Here is a 25,928-nt window from a genome sequence, read left to right as displayed (position 1 = left end):
TTTTAATAAAACCCATTAACTTCATGGCCAGGAAGCAAAACTGAAAAAGGAAAAGGGGCTGGGGTCCCACTAATCTCTTCAAGGGTGCCCCCCAATGACCTAACACCCACTAACTAGGCTCTCCCTCTTAAAGCTTGCACTGTCTCCCATAACACCAAGGACCGAGCCTTTAACACATGACCTTTGGAGGACACTCCAGATCCAAGCTGTAGTGAAGGTATTCCTCAGAAGAATGGGCCCACCCCATACTCCACCCAAGTGTCAAGATCATGAAAGACGGTTCCAGATAGAAAGAAACTAAGGGGACCTGACAATTAAAAGGAACAGGTAGCCTGGGTTGGATCCAGGACCAGATAAAAGTGAGACTACTGGCAAGTTAGGTCTGCCCATTAGATAACAGTTACAACAATGTCCATCTTCTGATTTCTTTAAAAAAATATTTTGATTAATGCACATGGCTATGTAGCAGAATGTTCTTGGTTTTAAGAAATACACACTAAGGGGCATTCTGCACTGTAAAATATTTCAGAAGAAAAATCATACATATACATACACAGACATGATTTTTTAAAATCATACCTATATACATATATTTCAAGAAGAGCAGGAATGGTAAAGACAAATGAAAACATCAAGTCATTCTAACATTAGGGGAAATCAGAAGGATAAGCTGAAATTCCTTCTACTACTTTTGCACCTCTTTTTCCAAGTCTGCACAAACCTGTGTTTAGATGGGGGTTTTTGCTTTTGTTTTGGTGCCAGGGATTGGGCTCAGGGTCCTGCATATACCCAGTGGCTGCAATTCTGATAAACTGCAAGTTAAGCATAGGTTAGCAATCCACTTTGCAAACGCAAGTATCTACGTGAACTGCCAAGCCATGATGTCCAGGCTCACAGACGCCTGGATGGTAGTGCTGGCAACATCCCCTATGCCTATCTCATTGAGTGCTTTCCTGTTTCTCTTACCTCTATGATGACGACCTTTGCAAATTCTGCTTGGGCCAGTAAGGGAAGCGTGCAGCTAACAAACCAGCCACCTGGGAGCACCATGTAACAGGATGGGTACTAGAGCTCCTGGCTTGACCTATTTTCCATGACTTGTGTGGCAGGGTGCCCCTGGTACTCTTCCACCCAGAAGCGCACAGTGGCAAGTGTAAAATTTTGCTTCAATTACTTTTGGAAAACAAGAAAAAAAAATATGTGTGTGTGTGTATGTATATATGTGAGTGTACATACACACATATATTTGCGCGCAAATGGCATTATACTACATGTAAAACCTCTCTGTAGGATTACGTAATAGTGTTGAAGTACATAAAGCCAGCATCGCGTCCTTCTTTAGTGACTGCTTTTCTCCACATTGCCCTTTCGGGATCTCCTGAGCCCTATTAACACGTGGTCTGCCTGCCTTTTAAAGGCCGGGCGGCGGGGAGGGCGGTCACTGGATGCGCGCGAATTTAACGCCAGGGCCTCTCCCGAACCATGGAAACCCGAGGCCGGGGTGGGGTCGGCCCGTGCGCACGGATGGCCGCAGCATCAGGTCGCGGACAATGCCTGCAGCTCTGGGCTCGGGCCACCGGGCCTGCTGGGGAGCAGAACGATCCTGGCCGGCCCGCCGGGCGCAGCAGGCCGCCTCCGCCCAGGGCGCGGCCGGGGCGAGGGGAGCGGGCACCGCCCAGGCGAGGCAGCGGTGGGCCGCGAGCAGGATATAAGTATTCATTCATTCTTAACCCGGCCCGCCCGCAAGCGGGCCCCGAGCGTCCGGGGACACCGCGCGGCGGCTGGGGCCTGAGAGTGCACGGGAACAGCCAGCAATCAGCAGCACCCGCCCACCGGCCTTTCCCGCGCAGCCTGGCCGCCTCCCGCGTGACCAGCGGAAGCAGGGCGCCCCACCCGCCGTCGGCGCATGCGTGCCGAGAGCCCGCCCTCCAAGCCGGCGGGCGCGGCACCGCGCGCGCGTGCGCGCCTGCCTCAGCCCCTCCACGTGACCCACAGCCGCTTGAGCGCTAGCCGGCAGCGGCGACCGCTTGAGCCGGGTGTTCCGTACGTGCGTGCGTGCGTGCGCGCGCGCGAGCCGCGTGATTGGGCGTGGCGCCGTTGCCCCGCCCCGCGAGGCCCCGCCCTCCGCTCGGCGTCGGCTGCGTCTCCGGCATTTGAATCGCGCTTCCGCCATCTTTCCAGCCTCAGTCGGACGGGCGCGGAGACGCTTCTGGAAGGTAGCGGCGGGGCCGGGTGCGGGGCGGCGGGCTACGGGCCGGGCGGGCCGGGGTGCGGCGGCGGCGGGCGGGGAGGCGCGGCGGGGCGTTGGGGTGGCGGGCCGGGCCTCCGGGGGCCCCGGGCCCGCCGCGGCCCCCGCCGCCTTTGTAAGGCCACGTGCCGCTGTCCGCAGGATCGCCGCGATGGCCGCGCAGGGGGAGCCGCAGGTGCAGTTCAAGGTGCGTACCGGCCGACCGAGCCCCGCGGCGCCCGGGCCCGGGGGGCGGGGTGGGGCGGGGCGGGGCTCACGCGCGTGTCTCCGCAGCTCGTGTTGGTGGGCGACGGCGGCACCGGGAAGACGACGTTCGTGAAACGCCACCTGACCGGCGAGTTCGAGAAGAAGTACGTAGGTAGGTGCCGCGCGCGGGGAGCGGGGCGGCGGGCCCGGAGCGCGCGCTGACCGCCCTGCCTTGCAGCCACCCTGGGCGTGGAGGTCCATCCGCTCGTGTTCCACACCAACAGAGGACCCATCAAGTTCAACGTCTGGGACACGGCGGGCCAGGAGAAGTTCGGCGGCCTGCGAGACGGCTACTACATCCAAGGTGGGCCGCGCGCGTGCGGGCCGGGCGCTGGCGCGTGCTGTGTCATGCTCGCGACGGGGCGGGCGGCAGCAGCCCTGCGCCCGTGGCGCTGCCCGGGTGCCGTGGGGCCTTCCCTGTAGCCCCGGTGCGGAGGAGCCGGGGTCTGTCTGTCTGCACCAAGTTTTGCATGTGGCTCCCTAGTGCTCGATTTTGAAACTGGAGAGGCTGTTATAAGATTTACTGTGGCATCAGCTAAAAAGTATCCTTTGGAATTTCCCTGCCTTGGTGAAAATGTGGTGGGGTCCTTCCATGTCTTCCCTTCCTTGTGCACGAGCAGATAGACACAGAACGTCCCCCTCAGGGCCGAGGAACTGCTTCAGCGTAGACATCCTGCAGTTCCTTGTCTAGGAAGCCTTGCGGCCTCCCCGCGAGTCAGCGGACGGCCTGACCTGGGGTGTTTGAAACAAAAGCGTGATGTTCTCTAGTACATCAAGCCCCTTAAGGACCTTTTGAGAGTGTATTTCTAGGTCCTATTCTCAGAATAAGGCGGGCAGATCTCTGGGTGCTGATCGAGCACTAATTGCTTTTGATACGTTTTGGGGATGAGGCATATCATCCCCAAAATGTTTAGGGGGAAATATAAGAATGGTTTGAATAAGCTGGTCTTTCATGTTTTCTTATAAAGAAGTAGTTTAATCAATATTGTGTCTTAAAATTTACATTTTTAGCATTGGAAGAAGGGATTTTTAAATCGAGTATATAGGGATAACCCAGAGCTGATGAAAATTAATTGAACTTTAGTCTTGTGGTTCTTCCATGCTTGTGTGGTAAACTAGGATTGTGTTGATTGCCATAAATGTTTTTCAGCCCAGTGTGCCATTATAATGTTTGATGTGACATCAAGAGTTACTTACAAGAACGTGCCTAACTGGCATAGAGATCTGGTACGAGTGTGTGAAAACATCCCCATCGTATTGTGTGGCAACAAAGTGGACATTAAGGACAGGAAAGTGAAGGCAAAGTCTATTGTCTTCCACCGAAAGAAGAATCTTCAGGTATGTTAGCGCCAACTTACGCCAACTTACGGACTTACAAGTTAGATAAGATTGGAGGAGTTGACGGCTGTATTACTATGGGTGAAAGAATGTTAGCTTGGATGTTCTCAGGAAGAATGAGCATTGTTTCAGTGGTGAGTTTCTTAAAAGTTTCTCCTTTGTTTTAAATAGTACTATGACATCTCAGCCAAAAGTAACTACAACTTTGAAAAGCCTTTCCTCTGGCTCGCTAGAAAGCTCATTGGAGACCCTAACTTGGAGTTTGTTGCCATGCCTGCTCTTGCCCCACCAGAGGTTGTCATGGACCCTGCTTTGGCGGCGCAGTATGAGCACGATTTAGAGGTATCTCGTTCTTATTGTGGCTAATGCTTAGATTTGTTTTGGATCCTGACAGTTTTAATCTGGAATGTTTTGATTTCTCCATTTCTTCTCTAGGTTGCTCAGACAACTGCTCTACCAGATGAGGATGATGACCTGTGAGAAGATGAAGCTGGAGCCCGGCGTCAGAAGTCTAGTTTTATAGGCAACTGTCCTGTGACGTCAGCGGTGCCGCGTGTGTGCCACTTTACTAAAATCTAGCTAAGCAGACATGTGCTTCATTTGTGGAATGCTGAAGGAGATGAATGGGCTTCGGAGCGAATGTGGCAGTTAAAAAAATACCTTCATTTTTTGGACCTGCATATTTAGCTGTTTGGAACGCAGTTGTTTCCTTCTTGAGTTTCGAATATGACTGCTACAGTCACATCACAATATTCAGTGGTGAATCTTGTTTGTTACTGTCATTCCCATTCCTTTTCGTTTAGAATCAGAATAAAGTTGTATTTCAAATATCTAAGCAAGTGAACTCCTCCCTTGTTTATAAGCACTCAGAACTAATAGAGTAGGGCAGCTTGTGCCATCTTCGTTCTTAAACTGTCATTGCTGTGTGACTTAACTTGAAATCTTTGTGTCTGCCTTTATGCCTGTTTGAGTCATATCACACAAACTGGATGTGACTGGTCAGGAATTGAGGTGTAAATAGTGATGGTGCAGTTGGGCTAGCACAATGTCTGCCCCATCTTCATCCTGGCTAGACAAGGTCACTTGGGGAAAAACTTCAGACCTCAGGAGACCTGTCAGCATAAAGAGACATTTTAAAAGGTGGTGGTTGCTTTTACTTGATGGCAAAGGTGACTGACCCCCTTTTAAGATGAGCATTCAGAAGTTGGGCCACTTGAAGTTCTGTTAGAAATGAGTGTGAATTTCACTTTGCCTTTTTTCTTGGTGTTAATGTCCAAAATCAGTACTCCAGGAAGATGTTTCGTGTTTACTTGCTGCTTTCCAAGTACTCCCAAACTTTTAGAGATAGTTTAAAGGGAAGGACACTAGAGCTTTTGGTGTCCATCACCCCAAAGAATACTTGCAGGTAGTGTAAATAAAACAGTAGCCAAGAACACTACCAGAATGCACAGTAGGATGTGAAGCCTTATCAGATTGAGCCTTTATCTTGCATGGTTCCCATGTGTAAAGATGAATTGGGGAAGAGAGAAATTAGATCTGTCTTGTCTGAGGAGTTGGTCCATCAAAACTGCTATGCCATTTAGGAATCTCATTAAGAGCTGCTTATTCTAGTCCAGTTGCAAAGTTCTTAAATGTCTGATTATATTTAGACAATATCCTACCTTGGAAGAAGGTAGACATGATCACTTTTTAGTGAAAATAAGATTTAATGTAGTTACTATATAAGCTTTCATGAACAGATTGGTTTAAAAATCCAATTTGCTGTGTATGCTGTGTTCAGAACCAGGTGTCAGCATCCTGTGAAATAAAGTTTTCCTATAATTGGAATGACACGTTTGTAACATAAAATGCAAGTATCTATGACATTTTGTCTCATGTAACAGTTAAAATTTGGACACTGCTTACCTGTTCAGTGTGTGGTGGGAAAGTACTTATAAGTCATTTATTGGAAGAAAATTGTTGCAAAATATATTACTTTGCCTGAATTTTCTGTCATTTCTAGTATTTGCTGTAGGAATAGTGAGCATAGATCTTGGTTCTGTGAAAAGTCAGGTCGGCCGCACAGCAGATTGTCTACTGTATGTGGAGTACAATTCTGTTCTGTGGAGACAAACAGAAAGGGTTCTCCTATGCTGTAAGAAATCAGCACCCAAGGAGAAAGTGTTGGAGGCTTTATACTGCACAGTTAATACTAGTAATTGTTTTATTTGAACAAAGTAACTTAAAAAGTATCATGTCTAAATGGGGAAAAATATGGAGCGTTTTTCACTATTAAAATGTGTTTTGAAAAAGGTAATTTCAAACCCGAGTGAACTTTGGGTTTTCTAAATCATAAAATGTCCTGAAAAGAGCAAAGATTTCCCAAAATAAACCACTTGCGAAGAAGATTGGTTTCCTGGCTGCTGACATGCCACTAAGGAACAATTTCTGGGTTGTTTTTGGTAAAATCAGGTCAGGACTGTGGGCAAGTGGAGGGTTGAGCTTAGGTGAGTTGCCAGTGTACGCTTGGAGCAAGCTGTCCTTGTGCCTCTGGCCTTGGGGCTGTGGTCATCCTGCCCATTGCCATAACTTGAGGCCAATTTTAGATTCACAGTTGTCAGTCATTGGTGGTGAGAACAACCTTCAACCCTAAGGTTGAAGCCTCACCACTTAAACCTCCCCAGTAAGCCAGGCACAGTGGTGTATGCCTCCAACTCCTGGAGGCTGAGGCAGGAGGATCATGACTTCAAGACTCGATCCACAAAAAAGGCCTTGGGGACGTTAGTGAGTTAGTGAATCTTGGCTACATGACATGGCCTGAAGTCTTGCAAGTGGGGCTCTGGCTCCTGGCATCCAAAGATGGTGGCTGCTTGTGTGCTGCTTTTCAAAACACTGGGCTCTTGAAGCACAGCCTGCACGTCCAGCACTCCCTCCCCGAAGGCTTTGCATAGAGTGGTGTGTCTATGTCTGTGGTTATGTCCCTCCTAGCTCCAGCCAGCATAGTGAACGTGCAGTTGTGATTATCTGACTTGCTAGTCCCCACGAGAACCAGGGTCTTGTCTCTGCGCTCACATCCCCGGTGTTTATTGATGCCCTATGGGAACCTTGGGAAGATGAGACCTGGGGATAGAGATGGGCTGAGTGGAGAGAGGCAGACAGATCTTCTATCATATCACTGAAGTCGGGGTGGTACTTCATTCCAGGGTTTGTAGCTCACATCTGGTTTGTTTGATCCAGCTTGTTTCCTCTAGTGGAGTAGGGAAAGGGTGGGACGTCCAGGATTGGGACAGTGCTCTGCCAGAGTCCATCTGTGGTGCCTCGTGTTTGGCCATAGGACCTAGGGCAGGAATCTTGGGTTAACCAGGCTTGATTCCCTACCTTGAAGTGGGACATGCCATGTAAGTGGTGCTTTTGGAATATTGAGTAAGTCATTCCTTCCCACATCCAGAGCAGTGCTGGGGCATCAAGAGGAGCAGGTCCTTGCTCAGGAATCTTGCAGATCACCTGGGGTGCATCCCAACAGAGAAGCAGACTGATGCCTTGGAAATATCCCTGGAATCTGGTCTCAGAGGCCTGGGAAGGAGGGCCACAGGCTGCCGTGCTGCTTTCTGAGGTCAGTTTACAGGTTTGATACCCAGAACACAGTGGGAAGCCACTGAAGGACCTTTTAAAGGGTTTGGCTGCAGGAGTGGGTGCCTAGGGACCCGTGACAGCAGCCTTGCTCCACTGGAATAGGGCAATATTCCAGAAAGACCATCAAACACCTCAGTGAGATGCCCTGAAACCCACATGCATGCCCTTCACCACTTAGTTCATAGGAGGGTGCTGCTGACCCGAGATGGGTGGAGGGGCTGCCTCTTAACGTCATTCATGCAGAGACTCCGCCATCCGCCAGCCTGGCAAGATGGGATTCCAGCCCTCAGGACAAAACCCTGGTGGGTGCACTGGGGCCAGGGCATGGGCACCATTAGCTTTTTGCCTTTTCTCCAGCCCTGATGTGTCTGAACATTTTTTCCCCAAAAGTGAAAACAGCCATACACTTTATGATTAGAAGTTTAGAGTCAAAGCTTGCGGTCACACTTTGCACAAGGTGGAGGAGCTGGTGAAATCTTGCCATGCGTCCTTCCAGATTCTCACAAGATTTACCGCAGAGCTAATCTGCTTCGTTTTCACTCTTTACTAAGTGCCACCAGAGGGTTTCACACTATTTTTAATAATTAGTGATCCACAATGTGAATGGCCCTAAATCAGCCAGTTCTGAGATTCTGGCCAGGGGTGTGTCTGTGGGCAGCCTTCAGAGTGGCTTGACTCTCACGGGGAATCTAGTCTCCCAGTGCTTTCGACTTCCATGTTCTCCCAGTACTCAGCCCATCAAGGTAATTTCAACTTCTGAAGCTGTGCCCGACTTCAGCAGATGGATGGGAATTTTATGAATCGTGTGTGTGTTTGCCACATGGCCTCAGCTCTGTGCCCGCTGTTGGACATGGTGTGGGATGCAGAGATGCCATTACCTGCTGAGCCACACACCAGGCGGCCTGTTGGTGTTTTCAGACACAACACACAGCCAGGTGTGTTCACTCCCCACTTGGAGAATTCATATTGTTTTGTTCAAATTGGAGCTTGGGAAGTATTGACTGGTGGACTTACAGTGACAGAATCTAAGGGAAAAATAGGGTTAACCAAAGAAAACTCTGACGAGAAGGAAAGTGAAAGTAGAAATTAAAAGAAAGCACGTGATGCACTGACCATAATGTGCTGACCAGTGGAGCTGACTGGCCCTGGCGGCACTTCGCCACTTAGGCCGTCTTACCTTCCAGGCCGTGGTTGCCAGCCAGGAGGACTAGGGTCTGAGACATCCTGTCAACTTCTAGGATGGTCCCCGCCTCCTGTTGCTGGTTATATCCCACCAGGGCAGACTGAGGAAGGATGCTAAGTGGGACACACAGGAATTCTTGTCACCTGAATTTTTCTTAATCTGAGTCCCTGTAGTTCCAGGATTAAGTAAACTTTGTCTTAACACAAAACTATTAGTACATTCATCACTTAATATTTAGTCCCGGGCTGGGGTGGTGGCTCAGCGGTAGAGAGCTTGCCTCGCATGTGCGAGGCCCTGAGTTCAATCCTCAGCACCACGTAAAAACAAATGAATAAAATAAAGATATTGTGTCCAACTAAAAAAATAAATATTTTAAAAATATATTTAGTCCCAATTCACTCTCTCTAAACACAGGGGGGCTATTTCCAGACTCTGTCCCTGATGCCCCTGGTTTCAGAAGCTACTAAAGTAGCTGCCCACTCCCCCTCCCAGCACCATGCGTGTTGTCTGCTTATAACTGACTTCACTCAGAGCCCAAGGTTGGGCCACCAAAGGCAAAGTCTTCTCAAACCCTCTCACCAGGACAGGACTGGGGTGACCTCAGACCAGCAAGATTCATCTCATGACTGGGCATGTTGTGCCTTATAACAAATTCAGGGGCTCTTGGCATGGAAACGGGACAGGTGGGAAATGGTTTTGGGGGTGGTCATTGAACTGTCACATACCGCATTAAAAATGTTCATGGATTTTCCAAACGTTGTTAGAACCAATAAATTTACATTTTTTTTTACATAATTGCAAGGAACATTTTTGTATATATGGTTTGAATACCTAGTTTTCATTTTGGTTTTGGTGCTGGGGATTGAACCAGGGCCTTGCATGCTAAGCATGTGCTCTAGCGCTGAGCTACACCTCAACCCTGGTTTGAATAGTCTTTCTCTTACAAATAGCAGTGAGATTATTTGGTTAGAATTTATAAAAATCGTTGCTTTTATTATTTTTTTAAACATTTATTCTTAAGTTTTAGGTGGAAACAATATTTTACAAAATCATTGTTTTTTAAAGGCTGGTCCAAGCCAGGTGCAGTGCATATGCCTATATTCCTAGCTCCTGAGAAGCTGAGATAGGAAGAACATAAGTTCCAGACCAGCCTGGGCAACTTAGAGAGACCCTGTCTCAAAATTAGAAATAAAAAGGCTAAGGATGTGGCTCTGGCAGAGCAGAGCGTCCCTGATTCAATCCCCAGTGCCACAAGATAAATAAGCAAATAAATAAGGCATTATCCAGTGATTCTTTTGAGACCTTGATTGGATTCTTTATAATCACTTTGTTTTAATCCGATGACGTTTAATAGTGTATCAGGTGCCCAGGGAGCCCCCGCTCTTCAGGAAAACCAGGTGTGACTGGCCTGTTGGGCTGCTGCCTGCCTTCCTCGCGTGCTGCCCAAGGTCCCACCACCCTGCTTCTCTATTCTTGTCCCCAGCTTTCCACTCCTTTAGATTTCTTCTACATAGTCCCGAAAGAGTGGATCTCCCTCCAGCCATTGTTTACCTGATCTTTACTGTAACCTTGTGCCTTGTGACACCTTTGTGCATTTGTTTGGGACAATAAGATGCACAGACATAGCCTGGTGTGGTGGCACATGCCTGTAATCTGAGGAGGCTGAGGCAGGAGGATCATGAGTTCAAAGCCAGCCTCAGCAAAAGTAAGCCACTTAGCAACTCAGTGAGACCCTGTCTCTAAATAAAATACAAAATAGGGCCGGGGATGTGGCTCAGTGGTTGAGTGCCCCTGAGTTCAATCCCTGGTACCCCCCACAAAAAAATATGCACAGACACATTTGTCTATTTTTCACGTGAGTTTCCCAGGGCTGCCGTGGCAAATTGCTACCAGCGGGGTCTTCAAACAGCACACTTCCCCTCTCGCATTCTGGAGGCCACCATTGTGAGACGGAGGGATGGGCAGGGTGGTGCTCTCTCTGAGGCCTGGGGACCATGTGACCCATGCCTTCTCTGGGCTTCTGGGGGCTTGAGCAAGCCTTGGGGACACCTCTCCCACTCTGCCTCCATTATCACCTGGCCTCTTCCCTTCTCTTCTAACGGGGACACCAGGAAGGCTGACCACTGCTTCTCAGTACAATCTCATCATCACTGACAAACCCATAGGGACCTTATTTCTAAGTAGGGCCACTTCCTGAGGTGGAACAGGCTAACCCTTGAGCATGGCTCTTGGGGACATGGTTCGGCCCACAGCAGTTTCCTGGCAGAGACTGCATGGCCTCCAGATTGCTGGCCTCCAAAAGCACATTACTGCCAACTTCTCAGGCAGTGTCAGGTTCCCTCTGGGACACATATACACTAGGGAGTTGAAGAGCTGGATGAAGGACACATGAATGTTCAACTGCAAGAGACGCCATCAGAATCTCCCCAGAGACACGCTTCCATCAGCACACATTTGGGTCCGGGACCTGCACCCTCTCTCTCACCCCCATGGTGCAGACAACCTTATGGGGTGAGTTATTTCAATGTATTTCCCGTCCTGCAGAGCCCCCAGGAGTCCTGACAGGCCTGGCTAAGGGTGTGTCCAGCCATGCACAAGCCACCCTCAGGGGCTCTGGGGCTGGGGACAGGGCCCAGCCCAATATGGAAGTGCCAGCCCAGTCCCCAATCAGGAAAGGGAGGTTTGAGCTGCTGGAACATGAAGCGGCTTCTGTCTGCTGCGGTCTCTCTCCAGGCATATTTTGGTTTTGTTTTTAATTTTCTTTTTTGCCATTTAATATTGTTGTAAGGAATACAAATCAAACCTTAACGCTGTGAGCATGCATTTATCGCGCTCTTTTATATTGGAGTGAAACATGAGTGCATTTAACTTGCAGGGCAAACCACCAAAGTGACCAGCTCACATTTCCTTGTTCAGCTGGACGTGGCTGGAGGTAGCCTAGAGGGACCCTGGCCCAATGGGAGCTCTCGGGTACAGGGTGCTGGTGGGGTGAGCACGGCCTCCCTGGGAGGAGGCTGCACAGGCTCAGTGGCCAGGAGCCTCCTGCCTCCTCTGCTTGAACTCCTGGAGGCCCTCCTTGGCCCACTTCCTGGGTACACAGGGAGCCGGTGCACATCTATCAGGGCTGCTAGGGGCAGGAGGGTGGTAAACCCCAGGGCGGGTCCTCTCACCCCCATGGTGCAGACAACCTTATGGAGTGAGTTATTTCAATGTAGCATTGCTTTGCTTTGCATTGGTCCCCAATTTGGATCATCTCATATATTTATCAACTCTGCATGTCCTCTTCAATGTCTGCTCAAGGTCTATTAGATGGTCATTTTTTTTTTAAAGAACCATTTATTTATTTATTTATTTATTTTGGTTGGTTTAAACTATAGATGAAGCATTCTTTATATACTTTGGACATTATTCTTTTGGCATGCATGTATTTTAATATTTTTGGGAAAATACTTTTCCTCATTTGTAATTTGTCCTTTCACTTTAAGGCTTTTTATGATTAGCAAAAGGTCTTAGTTTTAATATGGTCACATTGATTAAAAACTCTTTTAGGAATCAAGCAGGTACTTCTCAAAAGAAGAGATACAAATGGCCAACAAATACATGAAAAAATGTTCAACATCATTAATAATCAGTGAAATGCAAATCAAAAGTACACTGAGATTTCATCTCACTTCAGTCAGAATGGCAGCCATTGATAATGAATACTGGATAGGATGTGGCTAAAAAGGAACACTGCTAAACTGTTGGTGGAACTGTAAACTAGTACAATCACTATAGAAATTTGCATGGGGCCTCCTCAAAAGACTAAGCATGGACCCCCTCACTACATGACCCAGCTATCCCATTCCTTAGTATTTATCCTAAAGAATTAAAGTCATCTTATTACGGAGATATGTGCATACCCATGTTTATAGCAGCACAGTTCAAAATAGCCAAACTCTGGAACCATCCTGGGTGTACTTCAACAGGTGAATGGATATAGAAAATGTGTATATATACACAGTTGTGGGGAGCCACTCCAAATGCATACATCTTTAAGTCCTGATACACCACAGGGATCTGAAAGGTCACTGTAGTCTGCACAGTAGTGCCATGGTTCCTGACTCAATCTTTTTTCTCACTAGGATAATAAGGTGTGGCCCTGGGAGTGGCCCTAGGTGTAGGCGGCACCCAGAGGGGTTGAGCTACACTCACCAGTTCCCTTGTAATCCTACCCCTGGCCTCATTTGAATGGCTTCTCCCCAATAAAAGGGTTCAGCACGTGCTCCTCTCTCTCTTTCCATGGACCCCTAAGGTCAGAGGAGCCTATACAGGACCCAAAGAAAAAGGTATTTCTCTGTCTCTGTGTGGTTATTTTGTGCAGCCCAGTTCCCCCCTGGAGTGACTCTAAGTGTTTAGTCCCAGAGCTCCACACACAATGGTGTGTGTGTATGTGTGTGTGTGTATGTGTGTGTGTGTGTGTGTGTGTGTGTGTGTGTTGCTGGGGATTGACACAATGGGATTTTATTCAGCCATAAAGAAAAATGAAATTACAGAAGGAAAATGGATGGAACTTGAGAGCATTATATTGAGAAAGTCAAACTCGAAATGTCAAGGGTCTTAAGTTTCTTCATACGCAGAAGCTAGAGAAGAAAAGGCAGAGAAAGATGGGGAGGATCTCCTAAAAATCCAAGGGGGACAGGAGAGGAAGGCACAGGAGTGGAAGGCTCGGAAGGCGGAAGGCGGGAGTGCTGGGAGTGATACTGTCAGATCATATTGTTATATTGTGTATCCTGTGCATGCACAAATATGTAACAACAAATCCCATCAACACGTGCAACCATAATACATCAATAAAAAATGTGGGGGAGAGGGCTGGGGATGTGGCTCAAATGGTAGCACGCTGGCCTGGCATGCCTGTGGCCCCGAGTTCGATCCTCAGCACCACATACAAACTAAGATGTTGTGTCTGCCGAAAACTAAAAATAAATATTAAAAAATTCTCTCTCTTTAAAAAAAAAATGTGGGGGAGAAAAGAAACAAAAACCTCCTTCAGTTCGTGCTTTTATTAAGAAATCCTTTCCCATTGCACAGCTGAAAACTTGGAAATTGATGTATTTTCCAGGATTGATTTTGAGGAGTGGGATCATCAGGCCAAAGCATGCACAGATAATGGGGTTTTTAATCCAAGTCACTTTCCAGTCCACTTTGGATGAGCACCATGAAGGCAGGGGCTTGGTCTTCCAACTTTCCCATCTCAAGCTCTTACGCAGTGGCGGGTGTTTTTTTTAACCTATAAATACCCCCGCGGGACCATACAGTAGGAAGTCCTCTAGTACATAACTACAGTGCTTGGCCACCCAACAACCCCGATGACCTCAGTGCCCCCTAATGACCATGCGCACCTCCAGTTTTCCTCAAGGCTTTCTTGTCCGTTGAGGTTCCAACAAGGGTCCCATGTTGCCTTTGTCTTATGCTAACTCTTGGATGGTAGGTGTTCCTCTCCGGTTTTGTTTCCTTGCTCTTTGTTTGCTGAGAAACGGGACCATTGGTCCTGCAGACTTCCCCGCAGTCTGGATTGGATATTTGTATTTTTTTTCTTTTCTTTTTTAATATTCTTATTAGTTGTTGATGGACCTTTATTTATTTACGATTATGTGGTGCTGAGAATTGAACCCAGTGCCTCACACATGCTAGGCAAGCGCTCTACCACTGAGCCCCAGCCCCAGCCCCTGGATATTTGTATTTTTCCCCATGGGGCTGCAGGTGTCTCACCCAGGAGCTCCCAGGACGCAGTGAGACGCAGCAGCTTGGTGTATATAAACCCCCTCGTAGCCCCACCCAATTCGGCCCCGCCCTGACCAGTCTAGCCACGACCACTTGACCCAACACTGGCCACGCCCCCTTGGCTCTGCCCTTGTGGCCCCGCCCGTGGCCTCGCCTGCCTATAACTCTCTAGACCACATTAGTCATGGGCAGTGGAATCTCTAGCTGCACTTTTCCTTGGTGGTGAGGTTGGCCGGTGGCCCCGGATTAGTGTCCAGCATGATTCATCCACTGCAAAGCTCGAGACCCACACAGCAGGAACCGCTGTTAGGCTCAGACCTACTTGGCTACGCGGGTGTCCGTGCCCAGCCCAGTCCAGATGTGCACAGCTTCAGCGTGGGTGGGGAGATGTGCTGAGACCCCCGGGCCTGGCAGTCCAACCCGTGCCCAGCTCTCTTGCTTTCCCTCCTCGTTCCTGGGCTGGACTCTCCATCCTTTCACAGTGAGGATGCCAGGTCCCCCAAAGAGCAGTTAACTTTATTTGCCCAATTTTTTGACATACAGAAAATCATTTCAGAATTCCTGTGACAGAAATACTAAATTCAAGACTTCTTTCTTATCTCGAAAATATGCCCCACTGAGTGTGGATAGTCTCAGTTCTGTGATCAAAAGTTAATTGGATTATTTTCTTCTGTGTGGTCGTGTTATCAATTTGATATACATTTAGGTTTATCATTGGCATATGTATTCAAAATTAGGGCCCCTCCTTTTTTAAAAAATATTTATTTATTTATTTATTTTAGTTTTAGGCTGACACAACATCTTTGTTTGTATGTGGTGCTGAGGATCAAACCCAGGCGAGCGCGCTACCACTTGAGCCACATCCCCAGCCCCAGGGCCCCTCCTTTAAATTGAATTCTGTTATCACTTTATTCAGATAAATGGACCAGGTTTCCAAGAGAAGGAAAAGACAATCTCCAGACTGGGTAAGCAACTGTGATCCAATATACAAAGAACGTCTGACCGTCAACAGTTAGATAACGAACAGACCAGTTCATAAACCCGACAAGAGAGCTGAGCAGACCTCTCACTGAAGAAGGCACACAGCTGGCAAATGAGCATACTATATGTGCAAGTGCAGGGTGGGCTGGGGGAGTATGTAAAAACTAGTCGCCTCCACTCATCTGCCAGCATGCAGAACTCAGTGTGGTGTGGAGTGCTGATGAGGGTGTGGAGCAGCCGGAGCAGGGTCCTCACTGGCAGGAGAGCACCACAGCGCAGCTACTTTGGACAACACTGGGCAGTTTCTCATAAAAACCAAGTCTTGCCACAACTTAGCAATCATTTGACTTCGTATTTACCCAAGTGGGTCAAAAGCTTATGTCCTCACAGACACCTGCACAGGAATGTTTATAGAAACTTTTTTCATGACTTCCCCAACTTGGAAGCTACCACTGTGTGTGTTAGTAGGTGGGTGGATGAACTGTGGTACGTCCAGAAAATGGAATATTATTCAGCACTCAAAAAACTGAGTTGTGAGAGTTGGCCTTTTCCTCCTGCTCCTCTCTCCTCCAGAACACCAATCTGGCTGCACCGCGCTAGCTCTGAGCTCAGGATCCTGCTTAGCTAGCACCACTGCCTCCCTCCAGTCACCCATGATGAGATGTTCTCCGACATTTACAAGATACAGGAGATCAAAGATGTGCTCTGCCCCGAGATGGAGGGCAAGATGGTCAGTAGGGTAGAGGGTAACATTGATGACTTGCTCATTGGTGGAACTGCCCCCTCTGAAGGACCCAAGGTCGAAGATACCGGAAGCACAGTAATCACTGTGTTGATGATTTGCAGGAAACCAGCTTCACCAAAGAAGCCTACAGGAAGTACATCAAAAATTACATGAAGTCAACCAAAGGCAAACTTGAAGAACAGGGACGAGAGAGGATAAAACAGGGGCTGCAGAACAAATCAAGCACATCCTTGACAATTTCAGAAGCTACCAGTTCTTTATTGGTGAAAACATGAGTCCAGATGGCAGGGTTGCTTCCCAGGACTACCGTGAGGATGTGTGACCCCATGTGTGGTTGTCTTTAAGGATGGTTTAGAAATGGGAAAATGTTAACACATTTGGCAGTTACTTTGGATCTATCATCTGTCGCCATAACTGGCTGCTGCTTGTCATCCATGCAACACCAGGACTTAAGGCATATGGGACTGCAGTCGTCTTGAGCACATCTTGACCGTGATATATGTGGAGTGGAGGCATTGTTTTTTAAGAAAACGTGTCATGTGGGTTGTCTAAAGATAAAGTGCATTTAAACTCACCTGAGAGAGGTTCTCTTAGTTTAATACATGTCTACACTAAGTCCAACCTGCAGTGTTCCTGGAGAAGCTGGAGCCCCTTGGAAAGTTGACTGCCTTCAGATAACTCCTGCAGCGAGAACCACTTCTGCAACTGGAATATGAAAAACAAGGATCAATGTTCGAATTCTGACTTGTAATAAAGGGAAAGACCGTGCTCACAGCAGTGCCAGCACTTGCAGTGTGGGACCTTACAATGGAAATAGTTGACCCGGAAGAGATCACCAAAAGAATAAAGAGACACTAGCTCAGTTGGAAAAAGAGAAGAACTGAGCTGTGGAGCCACCCAGGTGCACGATGCTGAGGACCAGCCTCCGAACAGACTCTGAGTCCAGGCCACGGCCTCTGGGAAGAGCAGAAAGTGGGGACAAGGGGAAGATGAGTGGAGGGGAGGCCAGGGGTGGGAAGGTGGAGCCCAGGGGACTCTGGGTAGGAAACCATTACTCGTGACACTGTGGTGGCAGATCACGTCATTTACATTCACCAAAACCCACAGAAGGAACCACCCCAACATGAGCCCTCACATCCACCTAGGGGCAGGACCCCAAGGCTAGCCCTTGCGTCCACTGTGGGCTCTGGGCAGTGTGTCAGTGCAGGCTTGTTGCTCGACACTTGTGCCCTCTGGCTGGGTGGATAGCGAGGCTGGGTTGGGTTGGCCAGGAGCACACGGGGCCTGGATATGTACTTGGCACAGTTTTTCTGTGAACCTAAAAATTTTGTTGCTCTAAAAAAAAAAAAGTTTTTCCCCCACTACTGGGGATTCAACCTAGGGGCACTGAACCACTGAGCCATCTCTGACCCTTCTTTAAAACACTTTATTTAGAAATAGGGTTGTGCTAAGTTTCTTAGGGCCTCACTAAGTTGCTGAGGTTGGCTTTATCACAATCCTCCTATCTCAGCCTCCTGAGCTGCTGGGATCCCATAGTTGTTTTTGTTTTTAAATAATAGTAACAAATAAGATTTAAATATAGATAATCCTGTTATAGAGTATCTGTCAATGGATAACCATTGAGATTCTTTTATTAAAACAATTGGTACATAAATTGACTCACAAAACTTGTCTCCCAAAGTATGATGAAGCCATCTTTGAAACAAATAATGTAGTCCCTGGTGTCCACAGGAAGCCTCTTGTAGAGACCAACCTTCTAGGGCGTCAGCCAGTGTGTACACAGCTGAGAACCAGGCAGTCTGTGTTTTTAAACACCACCAAATCTTGAAATATCTGCCACTAAGTTGGGCACATTGAAAGGCCTGTATTAAACTCCTCATGCTGTAAAGAAACTGGGTGGCCCTTGTTTTGTTTGCTGATCTATTTATAGCAGAGGGGAACAGGGGAAGGGGGCACTGCTGCCTAGTGAGGCAGCCCACCATGAGAGGGGTGTACCCAGTTTCAGGGGGAGCTGTGCTAGGTCTTCTCTCTCAAGAAGAGGTGGCCTGCAGTGCATGTTCTGGTGTTTGTCCTGAACAGGTCAGAACTGGTCACAGTGTTCTTCACACCCTCCTCCGACACAGGCTGACCTGCGAACTGAGCTCATCAAATATATTTTTGTTATCATTGGTGTTTTTTTCTTCCGGGGATTAAAGTGGGGGGCAGTCCTCTACCACTGAGCTACATCCCTAGTCCTTTTTATAGTTCTATTTTGGAAGCAGGACATTACTAAGTTGCCCAGCCTGGCCTCGAACTTGCAATCCTCCTGCCCCAGCCTCCCAAGTCTCTGGATTACAGACGTGGCCACCATACCCAGCCTATTTTTAAAACTTCACCATTGTAAGTGTGCAGTCAGTAATCACCCTACCCCTTCCCTATCCCTGACACCTCTGCTCCGGCTCTGCATGTGCTGTCTTCTTCTGGACACTCCTAACAGGGATGCGTGTAGCACCTGGCTCATCAGGCTTCTCGTGCTGGGCTGCCTGGCTGAATTGCTCTCCTGCTGAGCCTTGGTGCCTGTTGTCCTGGCTGAGCACAGCTCCGTCTTGTGAGGACCAAGGTGCCTGTTCAGTCTCCCTCCATGGAAGGACGTGGAGCTTGTGTCTGCCCTATGGCTGTTGTAAATGGTGCTGGGTGAGCCTCCAGTGCAAGCCAGCTCTTGCAGATGGTGCCTGGGCGGACCTGCTGGTCTTAGGGAATTGTAGGCCTCGGTTCCTTGTTTTTGGAGTGAGCTCGCTGTGCCCCATGAACAGCCGGGATGCCCTCTCCTCCACTGGCTATGGGATCACTTTCCTTTGCCCCCGAGGTGGTAACCTGAGGGAGAGAGCAGTGCAGCTCCATTCAGTGTGTCCTCCTGCACTCCTCCTCCAGGCCCTGCCTTTGGTGGCAGCTGTGTGACAAAGCTCAGTCACCAGCGCAGACTCTCTATCTGCACAGTCCAGCCATGCTGACATCGCCAGGGTGCTGGGCCTTAAGACTCCCTCGCAGCCATCCTCCATTCTGCGAGGGAGTGTGAACTTGGTGCGGGCACCACCTGAGCGTGGCTGTTCTGTCCTCTGTGTGGCCCGCAGCAGCACCAGGTCACCCTGAGCGTGGCTGTCCTGTCCTCTGTGTGGCCTGCAGCAGCACCAGGCCACCCTGAGCTTGGCTGTCCTGTCCTCTGTGTGACCCGCAGTGACACCAGGTCATGTGGAGTTAATCCATCTAGGTATCCGTGTGCCCTTTTAATACTTAGTTTCAAATCTTTTTTTTTTTTTTTAATTTCAGGAAAAACTTCCCAAAATACACCTTTTTAATTTTATTTTGTTACTGCCTTGGTCTTCTTCAATGAGTCAATCTATTTAAGTATATATAAATTCTTATCTTCTATACTCGTTCCTTATTTTGGATTCATTTTATCTCATCATTTATTTTATTTTTAAAAATACCTTTATTTTGTTTACTTAGTTTTTTTATGTGGTGCTGGGGATCGACCCAGTGCCTCACACATGCCAGGCAAGTGCTCCACCACTGAGCCCCAGACCCAGCCCTCATCATTTATTTTAAAATTCAGTTTTATGTGGGCTGGGGTTGTGGCTCAGCAGTAGAGTGCTCGCCTAGCATGTGCAAGGCTCTGAGTTCGATCCTCAACACCACATAAAAATAAATAAATAAAATAAAGGTATTGTGTCCAACTACAACTAAAAAAAATTTAAAAAAAAATAAAATAAAATTCAATTTTATTGAAGTATAAAAGAAGTACATTAAATATAGGTATTTACAGTGTAAACTTATATTTAATTTCAATTGTAATTTTATTTTACTTTTTTGAGACGAGGTCCGTTGTCCAATTTGACCTTGAACTTGCAACCCTCCTGCCTCAGTCTCCTAAAAAGTTGGGGTTTCAGGTGTACACCATTGTACCTGGCTCTGAATTTTCTTGAAATTGCTCTTGGTGCATTATAATTATACATATCAGAAGGATTCATTGTTAAGTGTTTGCGCAAAACAGAATTTGGTCAATGTCGTTCCCCAGCAACCTCCCTTCCCTTCTCCATCCCCGGGGGCCTCTTTCCCAACTCTACTGGTCTCCCTTCTAGTTTCGATTTCATTATCATTATTATGTCCACACTAGGGATTGAACCCAGGGGTTCCTGTGTTCCTGGATAGTGCTCTGAGATTGAGTTATGACCCAAGACCTTTTTCTATTTGCTATTTTGAGGCCGGGTCTCACTGCGTTGCTGAGGCTGGCCTTGAACTTTCCGTCCTCTTCCCTCAGCTTCTGGAGCTGCTGGGATACCAGGCATGTGCCACCACACCTGAGTCTAAAGTTTGACATAAGTGTCGCTTCACACCCATGAAACTTGCGTGGCGATCAAGGCAAGAGCGATTTCTGTGGCCTTAGACACGTCTAGTGCCCTTGAGACCCCAGCCTCTGCCCCGCCCCCAGGTCCTGGCATCCCACCCGCCCTCTGCTCTCTGCTGGTGGGAAGGCTGCTGAGGTCGGCAAAGGGAGTGCTCTTGGCCTGGCTTCCTGCACTCAGCCTGCTCAGCAGGACGGACCACGATTCGACCACGAGACTGTGTGTGTCCATTGCTGGCTCTCCTCCGTGGCCATCAGGACACAGATGTCTCCCGTCCACCATCACCAGCAGGCAGGCTGTTGGGTTGGGGCTGGGGACTGGTGCTGCCAGGAGCCTGTGCGCGCCAGCCTCTGTGGGCATGTCTAGGGCAAAGAGGGAGGTCTGGAGTGGGAGGGTCTGATGGTTGTACATGTTTAACGTTTTAAGAAAACATACCATTTTTAAAAGGATTTTCTGTGACCTCCAGCACCTCGTGGTGATCTTGTGCTCCTGGATGAGGATGGGAACCTTTTCTGTGTGTTATTGGCTATGTAAACATTTCTTTGTCCAGTGTCGGTTACTGTCTTTTGAAAATTGACCATCTGCCAGCTGGGCACGGTGGCACATGGAAGGTCCTTGCTTAGCATCTGATAGGCCATCTTAAGTGACAGCCACCATTTTAAGAAAAATTTTGCTTTCCCACCTAAGGACGATTCTGAGAAAGGCTCACCACTCCCTCACACCAACCCCACCCTTAACCACCCGTGTTAGGACCCTTCGGCTCTAATCCCTGAGCCTGTCCCATCAAAGTCCAGACCCCCAAGCCTGTTTTGCCTCTCTCTGTCTACGGAGAGGTGGCCTTTATTTGTCAGCTCTGACAAATAAACTCTCGTGGGTACCTCTGCCTGGTGTCAGTCTTTCTTTTCAAGCTCGACAGTCTCCTGGTTCCTCACTTTCCTTTTAGCACACGCTTGTGATCCCAGTGGCTCCACAGGCTGAGGCAGGAGGATCTCGAGTTCAAAGCCAGCCTCAGCAACAGCGAGGCACTAAGTAACTCAGTGAGACCCTGTCTTTAAACAAAATGCAAATAAAAAGAAGGACTGGGGATGTGGCTCTGTGTTGAATGCTTCTGAGTTCAATCCCCAGTATCCTCCACCACTCCCCCAAATTGGACCATCTGCATTCTTTTTATTGCAAGGAGCGGCTCTGGGTACACGTGGTGATTTCCCCTAGGAGGGCTGGCCTTTGCATTTTTAAGTCAGTTCTTTCAAAGAGAAAGCTGTTTCAACTTTAAAGAAGCCCAGGTGAGGTTTGCTCCTGTGGTTCCTGGCATGTCATTAAAGTTTTCTCCTCTTCTGGAGGACTTGCAGCTTTGGGTTCTACATAGACCTCAATGATTTATTTTGGATGACATCTTCTTGGGGAATGAGGTACGGGAGCAGGTTGTTTTTTTCCATGTAGATAACCAGTAGACCCAGCTTGTTGAAAAGAATTTCCTTTTTGAGTGGAACTACCATGACATCTTGCAAAAATCATTGAAAAAATGGGTCCCTTCCTGGACTTGTGCACTCCATCCCTTGACCTCTGTGACTGTCTTTCTGACAGTCAAGCTGCTTTGATTTATTCAGTTTTAAGCCTTGAAGCAGGTAGGTCAATCATGACATCTTTGTCTTTTATTGGTTTGCGGATTTGGGACCCTGTGACCTCCTTCAGCCTCACTCCACAGACAGCCCCACTGCAGCCTGGGCTTGGGTGCCAGAGGCCCATAACATTGTCCTTGAGAGCCTCTTACTTTCAGAGCCTGCAGGTGCAGGTGCCAGCACTTCCCAGCCTCCTTGTCCCCATGGGGCAGCTCCTCGCTCTGCAGAACCCCACCCACTTTCAGGTTGGCTGAGAAAGGATGACTCTGAATCCAGTCAAGCCCCTGAACTTGGCTACCACGTCAAAGAAATACAGAGTCAGAGGACTCGGTGAAGTCATGCTGCTCAGATGAAAGCAGAGACGTCCAGAGGTAGGAAACCGCAGAACAGTGACTTCTGTGCAGAGGTCCCAGCCTCACAAGACCTGGCGGCCACCTGAATTGAGGGCAATCTGTGAATCTTGTTTGGATCCCAATTTTAAAAAGCATAGGAAAATATCTGCTAATAATAATAATGATGATGATGATGATGAAGTAAAGGGGACACTGACCATGTTCAACAGCTCTGAGGGGTCGCTATGAGTTTCTATTATGGGTTTTCTGGAAGCTATCCTTAGCTGGCGTGACGTTCTGTGGTAGGCTCATTGATGGGAGCTCTGTGCCCGTCCTTCATGGCATCTCTAGTCATCCTGGTGACCAAGACTAGTGCTTTAGGGTGGCATGGAGGTGCAGCCCTGTCCCACAGCCCTGGTATGTGTCAGCTGTGACTTTAGCAAGAGCTGAGTGAAGGTCTTCCCTGTGGCTGGTGAATCTTCTCTCCTCCAGCCGTTTGCTGCCCTGAAGTGCAGCTCATATGGGTCTGGCAGGACCCATTCTTGGCCTTCCTCCTCATGGACCCCCTGAATAGTGATGGGTGCCCTGGTAATGGCCAGCGGCTGGCCAGCAGTTTCACTGTGGACAACTACGTATGGGGTGGGCTTCGGTCATACTGCAGGCATCATTTTCTTTACTGATGGCCAATTTCACTATCTCTGGCCCATGGGGACTCGTTGAGTTGGTCCCTGTGTCATTTTGATAGGACCATTTACTCATTGGAACAATTTTTTCTTTCAAGTGACAAAAAATCCTGGGATCATCCCTAGCTCCCCGGCTAGCGTGAAGTTTCTCCTGCCAACCCGACTGTCACTGCTGAGAAATGCTGTCTAGAGGCCAGAGTCTGGGAGCTGGGGCTGCAGCTGCCACATTTGTCACTGCCACTAACCAGCCAGTTGACAAACATAGAAAATCGTTATTTTTTCTCCTTTTCTTGTGGTGCTGGGGATCGAACCCAGGGCCTTGTACATGTGAGGCGAGCACTCTACCAACTGAGCTATGTCCCCAGCCCAGAAATCACAATTTTTTCTGAAAAGGGGAAAAAAATAAATCCTCAGTTCAAGCCACTCTTTTCAATTCCAAATTAAGAATACATGGTTTTTACTTTCTTTGATATTTATCTGCATCCTTTTCCTTATGCTGAAATCTGTTTATAGCAATGTTAGTATGATGACTTAATTACTTCATCCTGCTACACATCATCGTCTTAGAATAACAATACCAATATCACCACCGAGACAGCAACAAGGAGGGGCGTTTATGATTCCTCTCTGTGCTTTGTTTGTATGCTGTCAAAATAATGGAGTTTTAAAATCCCTCGAGATGAGTCTATGTAGTTATAGCACCAACTAGATATGTAATTAGGGTCATTTATCACGGTTGTTTTTCAAGCGTTGCTTTCTCCTTTACTTTTTATATAGAGAAGGGACACATTTCTAGCTCCACGCCCCACGCAGGAGAGCAGGTGACCTTGGAGAGCCCACCTGTTCCTGCACCTCCTCTGTCCTGGCTTCCCCCTCCCCACAGGTTACTAACTTGCTTAGGTTTTGGTTTACCCTTCCACTGTCTCCTTTTCAAGGTCAAAATGGAGATTTCTAATATATTTTGAAATGTCATGTGCCTTGGTGTGTGTGTGTATGTGTGTGTGTGTGGTGTGTGTGTGCGTGCACGACCTGTATTTGCACAGCCCCTCTGTGACACAGAGGCATGGTCCCATGCAGACCCTCCTGAGCTCCTCCTTGGTCTCTGGGTCCTGGACCTGCCAGCTCCCAGGTTTCACAGGTGCCTCTCCTGGGCCGTCTGGGCAAAGGAACTCCTCTCTTACTAGTCTCTGGGGAGGAAGGTTCTGTACAGGGCTCATTTCCTCAGTAGTAGAAGAATGGAAGTGGGGTGGGGGGGGGCTCACATCCCATGGGAGGAGAGGCGTCTCTGGGGAAGGCCGAGCAGCCCCCAGAGGGCAGGGGAGTCGCGTCAGGACTGGAGGACTCTGGGCACACATGAGGGAAAAGCACTTCAGAGGGTGCTGGACAAAGGCTCAGATGGAGGATCCCCTAGGAAGCAGATGCAGGATCAGGAGAGTGGGACACCCCAGCTTGGGGTCCGCTGTGTTAGAGGGGTTGCAGGCAGGGGCCGTGCTGGAGGCGAGGCAGGGGGAGCCCTACAACCCCACCCCTCTCTCCCTGGGCTGCGTAGCTCCCCCACTGGGCCTGTCCTTCAAGCTGCACCGCCCTGCTTTCTGCTCCCCAGGGCTCCAGGCATTTCCTCTGGGGCTGGGGTCTCTCGCTGGACCCTGAATCCCTGTCTCAAAAGTGTACCAGCATAGTCAGCTTTGTTAAGTGTCGCCAAGTTCCTGGCTTAATTTTTTCCTGTGTGGGGATTCTGGGGATTAAACCCAGGAGTGCTCTATCACTCAGCTATATTCCCAGCCCCTTTAAATCTTTTTTTTTTTTTTTGATACAGGTCCTTGCTTAGATGCTGAGGCTGGCCTTGAACTTGCGATCCTTCTGCCTCGGCCTCCCGAACAGCTGGGATGACAGGCATGTCCTCAGTGACTGGCCCAAATTCCGACCTTCATGGTTGCTGTCACTTGCCGTTCTCTGGCAATGTGATCTGCTCAGGCTGTGAGAGTTTTTAGAAATCTGTATGACTTTAACATTTTCTTTTTTTTATATTAATTTTTCAGCTGTAATCGGACACAATACTTTTATTTATCTATTTATTTGTTTTTATGCAGTGCTGGGGATCGAACTCACGGCCTCGCTCATGCTAGGCAAGTGCTCTACCCCTGAGCCAAACCCCAGCCCGACTTTAACATTTTTACATAAAAGTCTGGATTTCCATTCTCTCTTGAGGAATGAGAAGATGTGGCAGCAGCCCATTGGGTGTGGGCAGAAGGGGATGCTGGTGGCCCCCTGTACCTCTGGGACACACATGCACTGCTCTGTGTATCTGCGCAGGCCTCGGTTCCACGGCCCTGGGGCCTGTGAATCTTCATAGGTGTGGGTTTTCATTACCTGGGAATGAGACAGAGCACCTTTGTGAGAGTGTGCGTGTGACTGCATGTGAGTGTGACTTGTGATAACATGCGTGTGCAAGCATGTGAGTGTGAGCAGGTGTGTGTGAATGTGAAGTGTGGGTGTGGAGGAGCTCGGCACAGTGCATAACGCTTGCGTAATGTAGAAGCCGACTGTTGTTAGGGTTGTGGTCTCCACTATGGAGATCGCGTGGGGTGGGTGCAGTGGGAGGAGCCCAGGCCCACCGTCTTCAGCGGGAGGGAAGGTGTCTGCACAGGCAGGGAGCTGGGTCTGTCCTTAAGGCTGGGCTAGGGTGCACACTTTCATGTCAGTGCAGCCTCGTGGCCTGCAGAGGGTGGGCTGGGACGTGCTCACTGGGGAACGCGTCCCTGCTGAGCAGTTCAGAGAGATGCACTTGTTGAA

General features: G+C 48.7%; 1 protein-coding gene and 1 pseudogene across 1 annotated transcript; both read left to right on the top strand.

The window, feature by feature from the left end:
- Positions 1-2,126: 2,126 nt before the first annotated feature.
- Ran (RAN, member RAS oncogene family) lies at positions 2,127-4,667 on the top strand. The gene is made up of 7 exons (XM_027952008.2): positions 2,127-2,216; positions 2,390-2,435; positions 2,522-2,606; positions 2,673-2,798; positions 3,645-3,832; positions 4,004-4,174; positions 4,268-4,667. Exons 2-7 carry the CDS (start codon positions 2,400-2,402, stop codon positions 4,310-4,312), a joined length of 651 nt encoding a protein of 216 aa, XP_027807809.1. The 5' UTR covers positions 2,127-2,216; positions 2,390-2,399; the 3' UTR covers positions 4,313-4,667.
- An 11,362-nt stretch (positions 4,668-16,029) lies between these two features.
- LOC114105470 (translationally-controlled tumor protein-like) lies at positions 16,030-16,491 on the top strand (annotated as a pseudogene).
- The last annotated feature ends 9,437 nt before the right edge of the window (positions 16,492-25,928 follow it).

Source organism: Marmota flaviventris, chromosome 1 (genome assembly GCF_047511675.1).
Source record: "Marmota flaviventris isolate mMarFla1 chromosome 1, mMarFla1.hap1, whole genome shotgun sequence".
Classification (NCBI taxonomy): Eukaryota; Metazoa; Chordata; class Mammalia; order Rodentia; family Sciuridae; genus Marmota; species Marmota flaviventris.
This window is presented reverse-complemented; position numbering and strand designations above follow the sequence as displayed.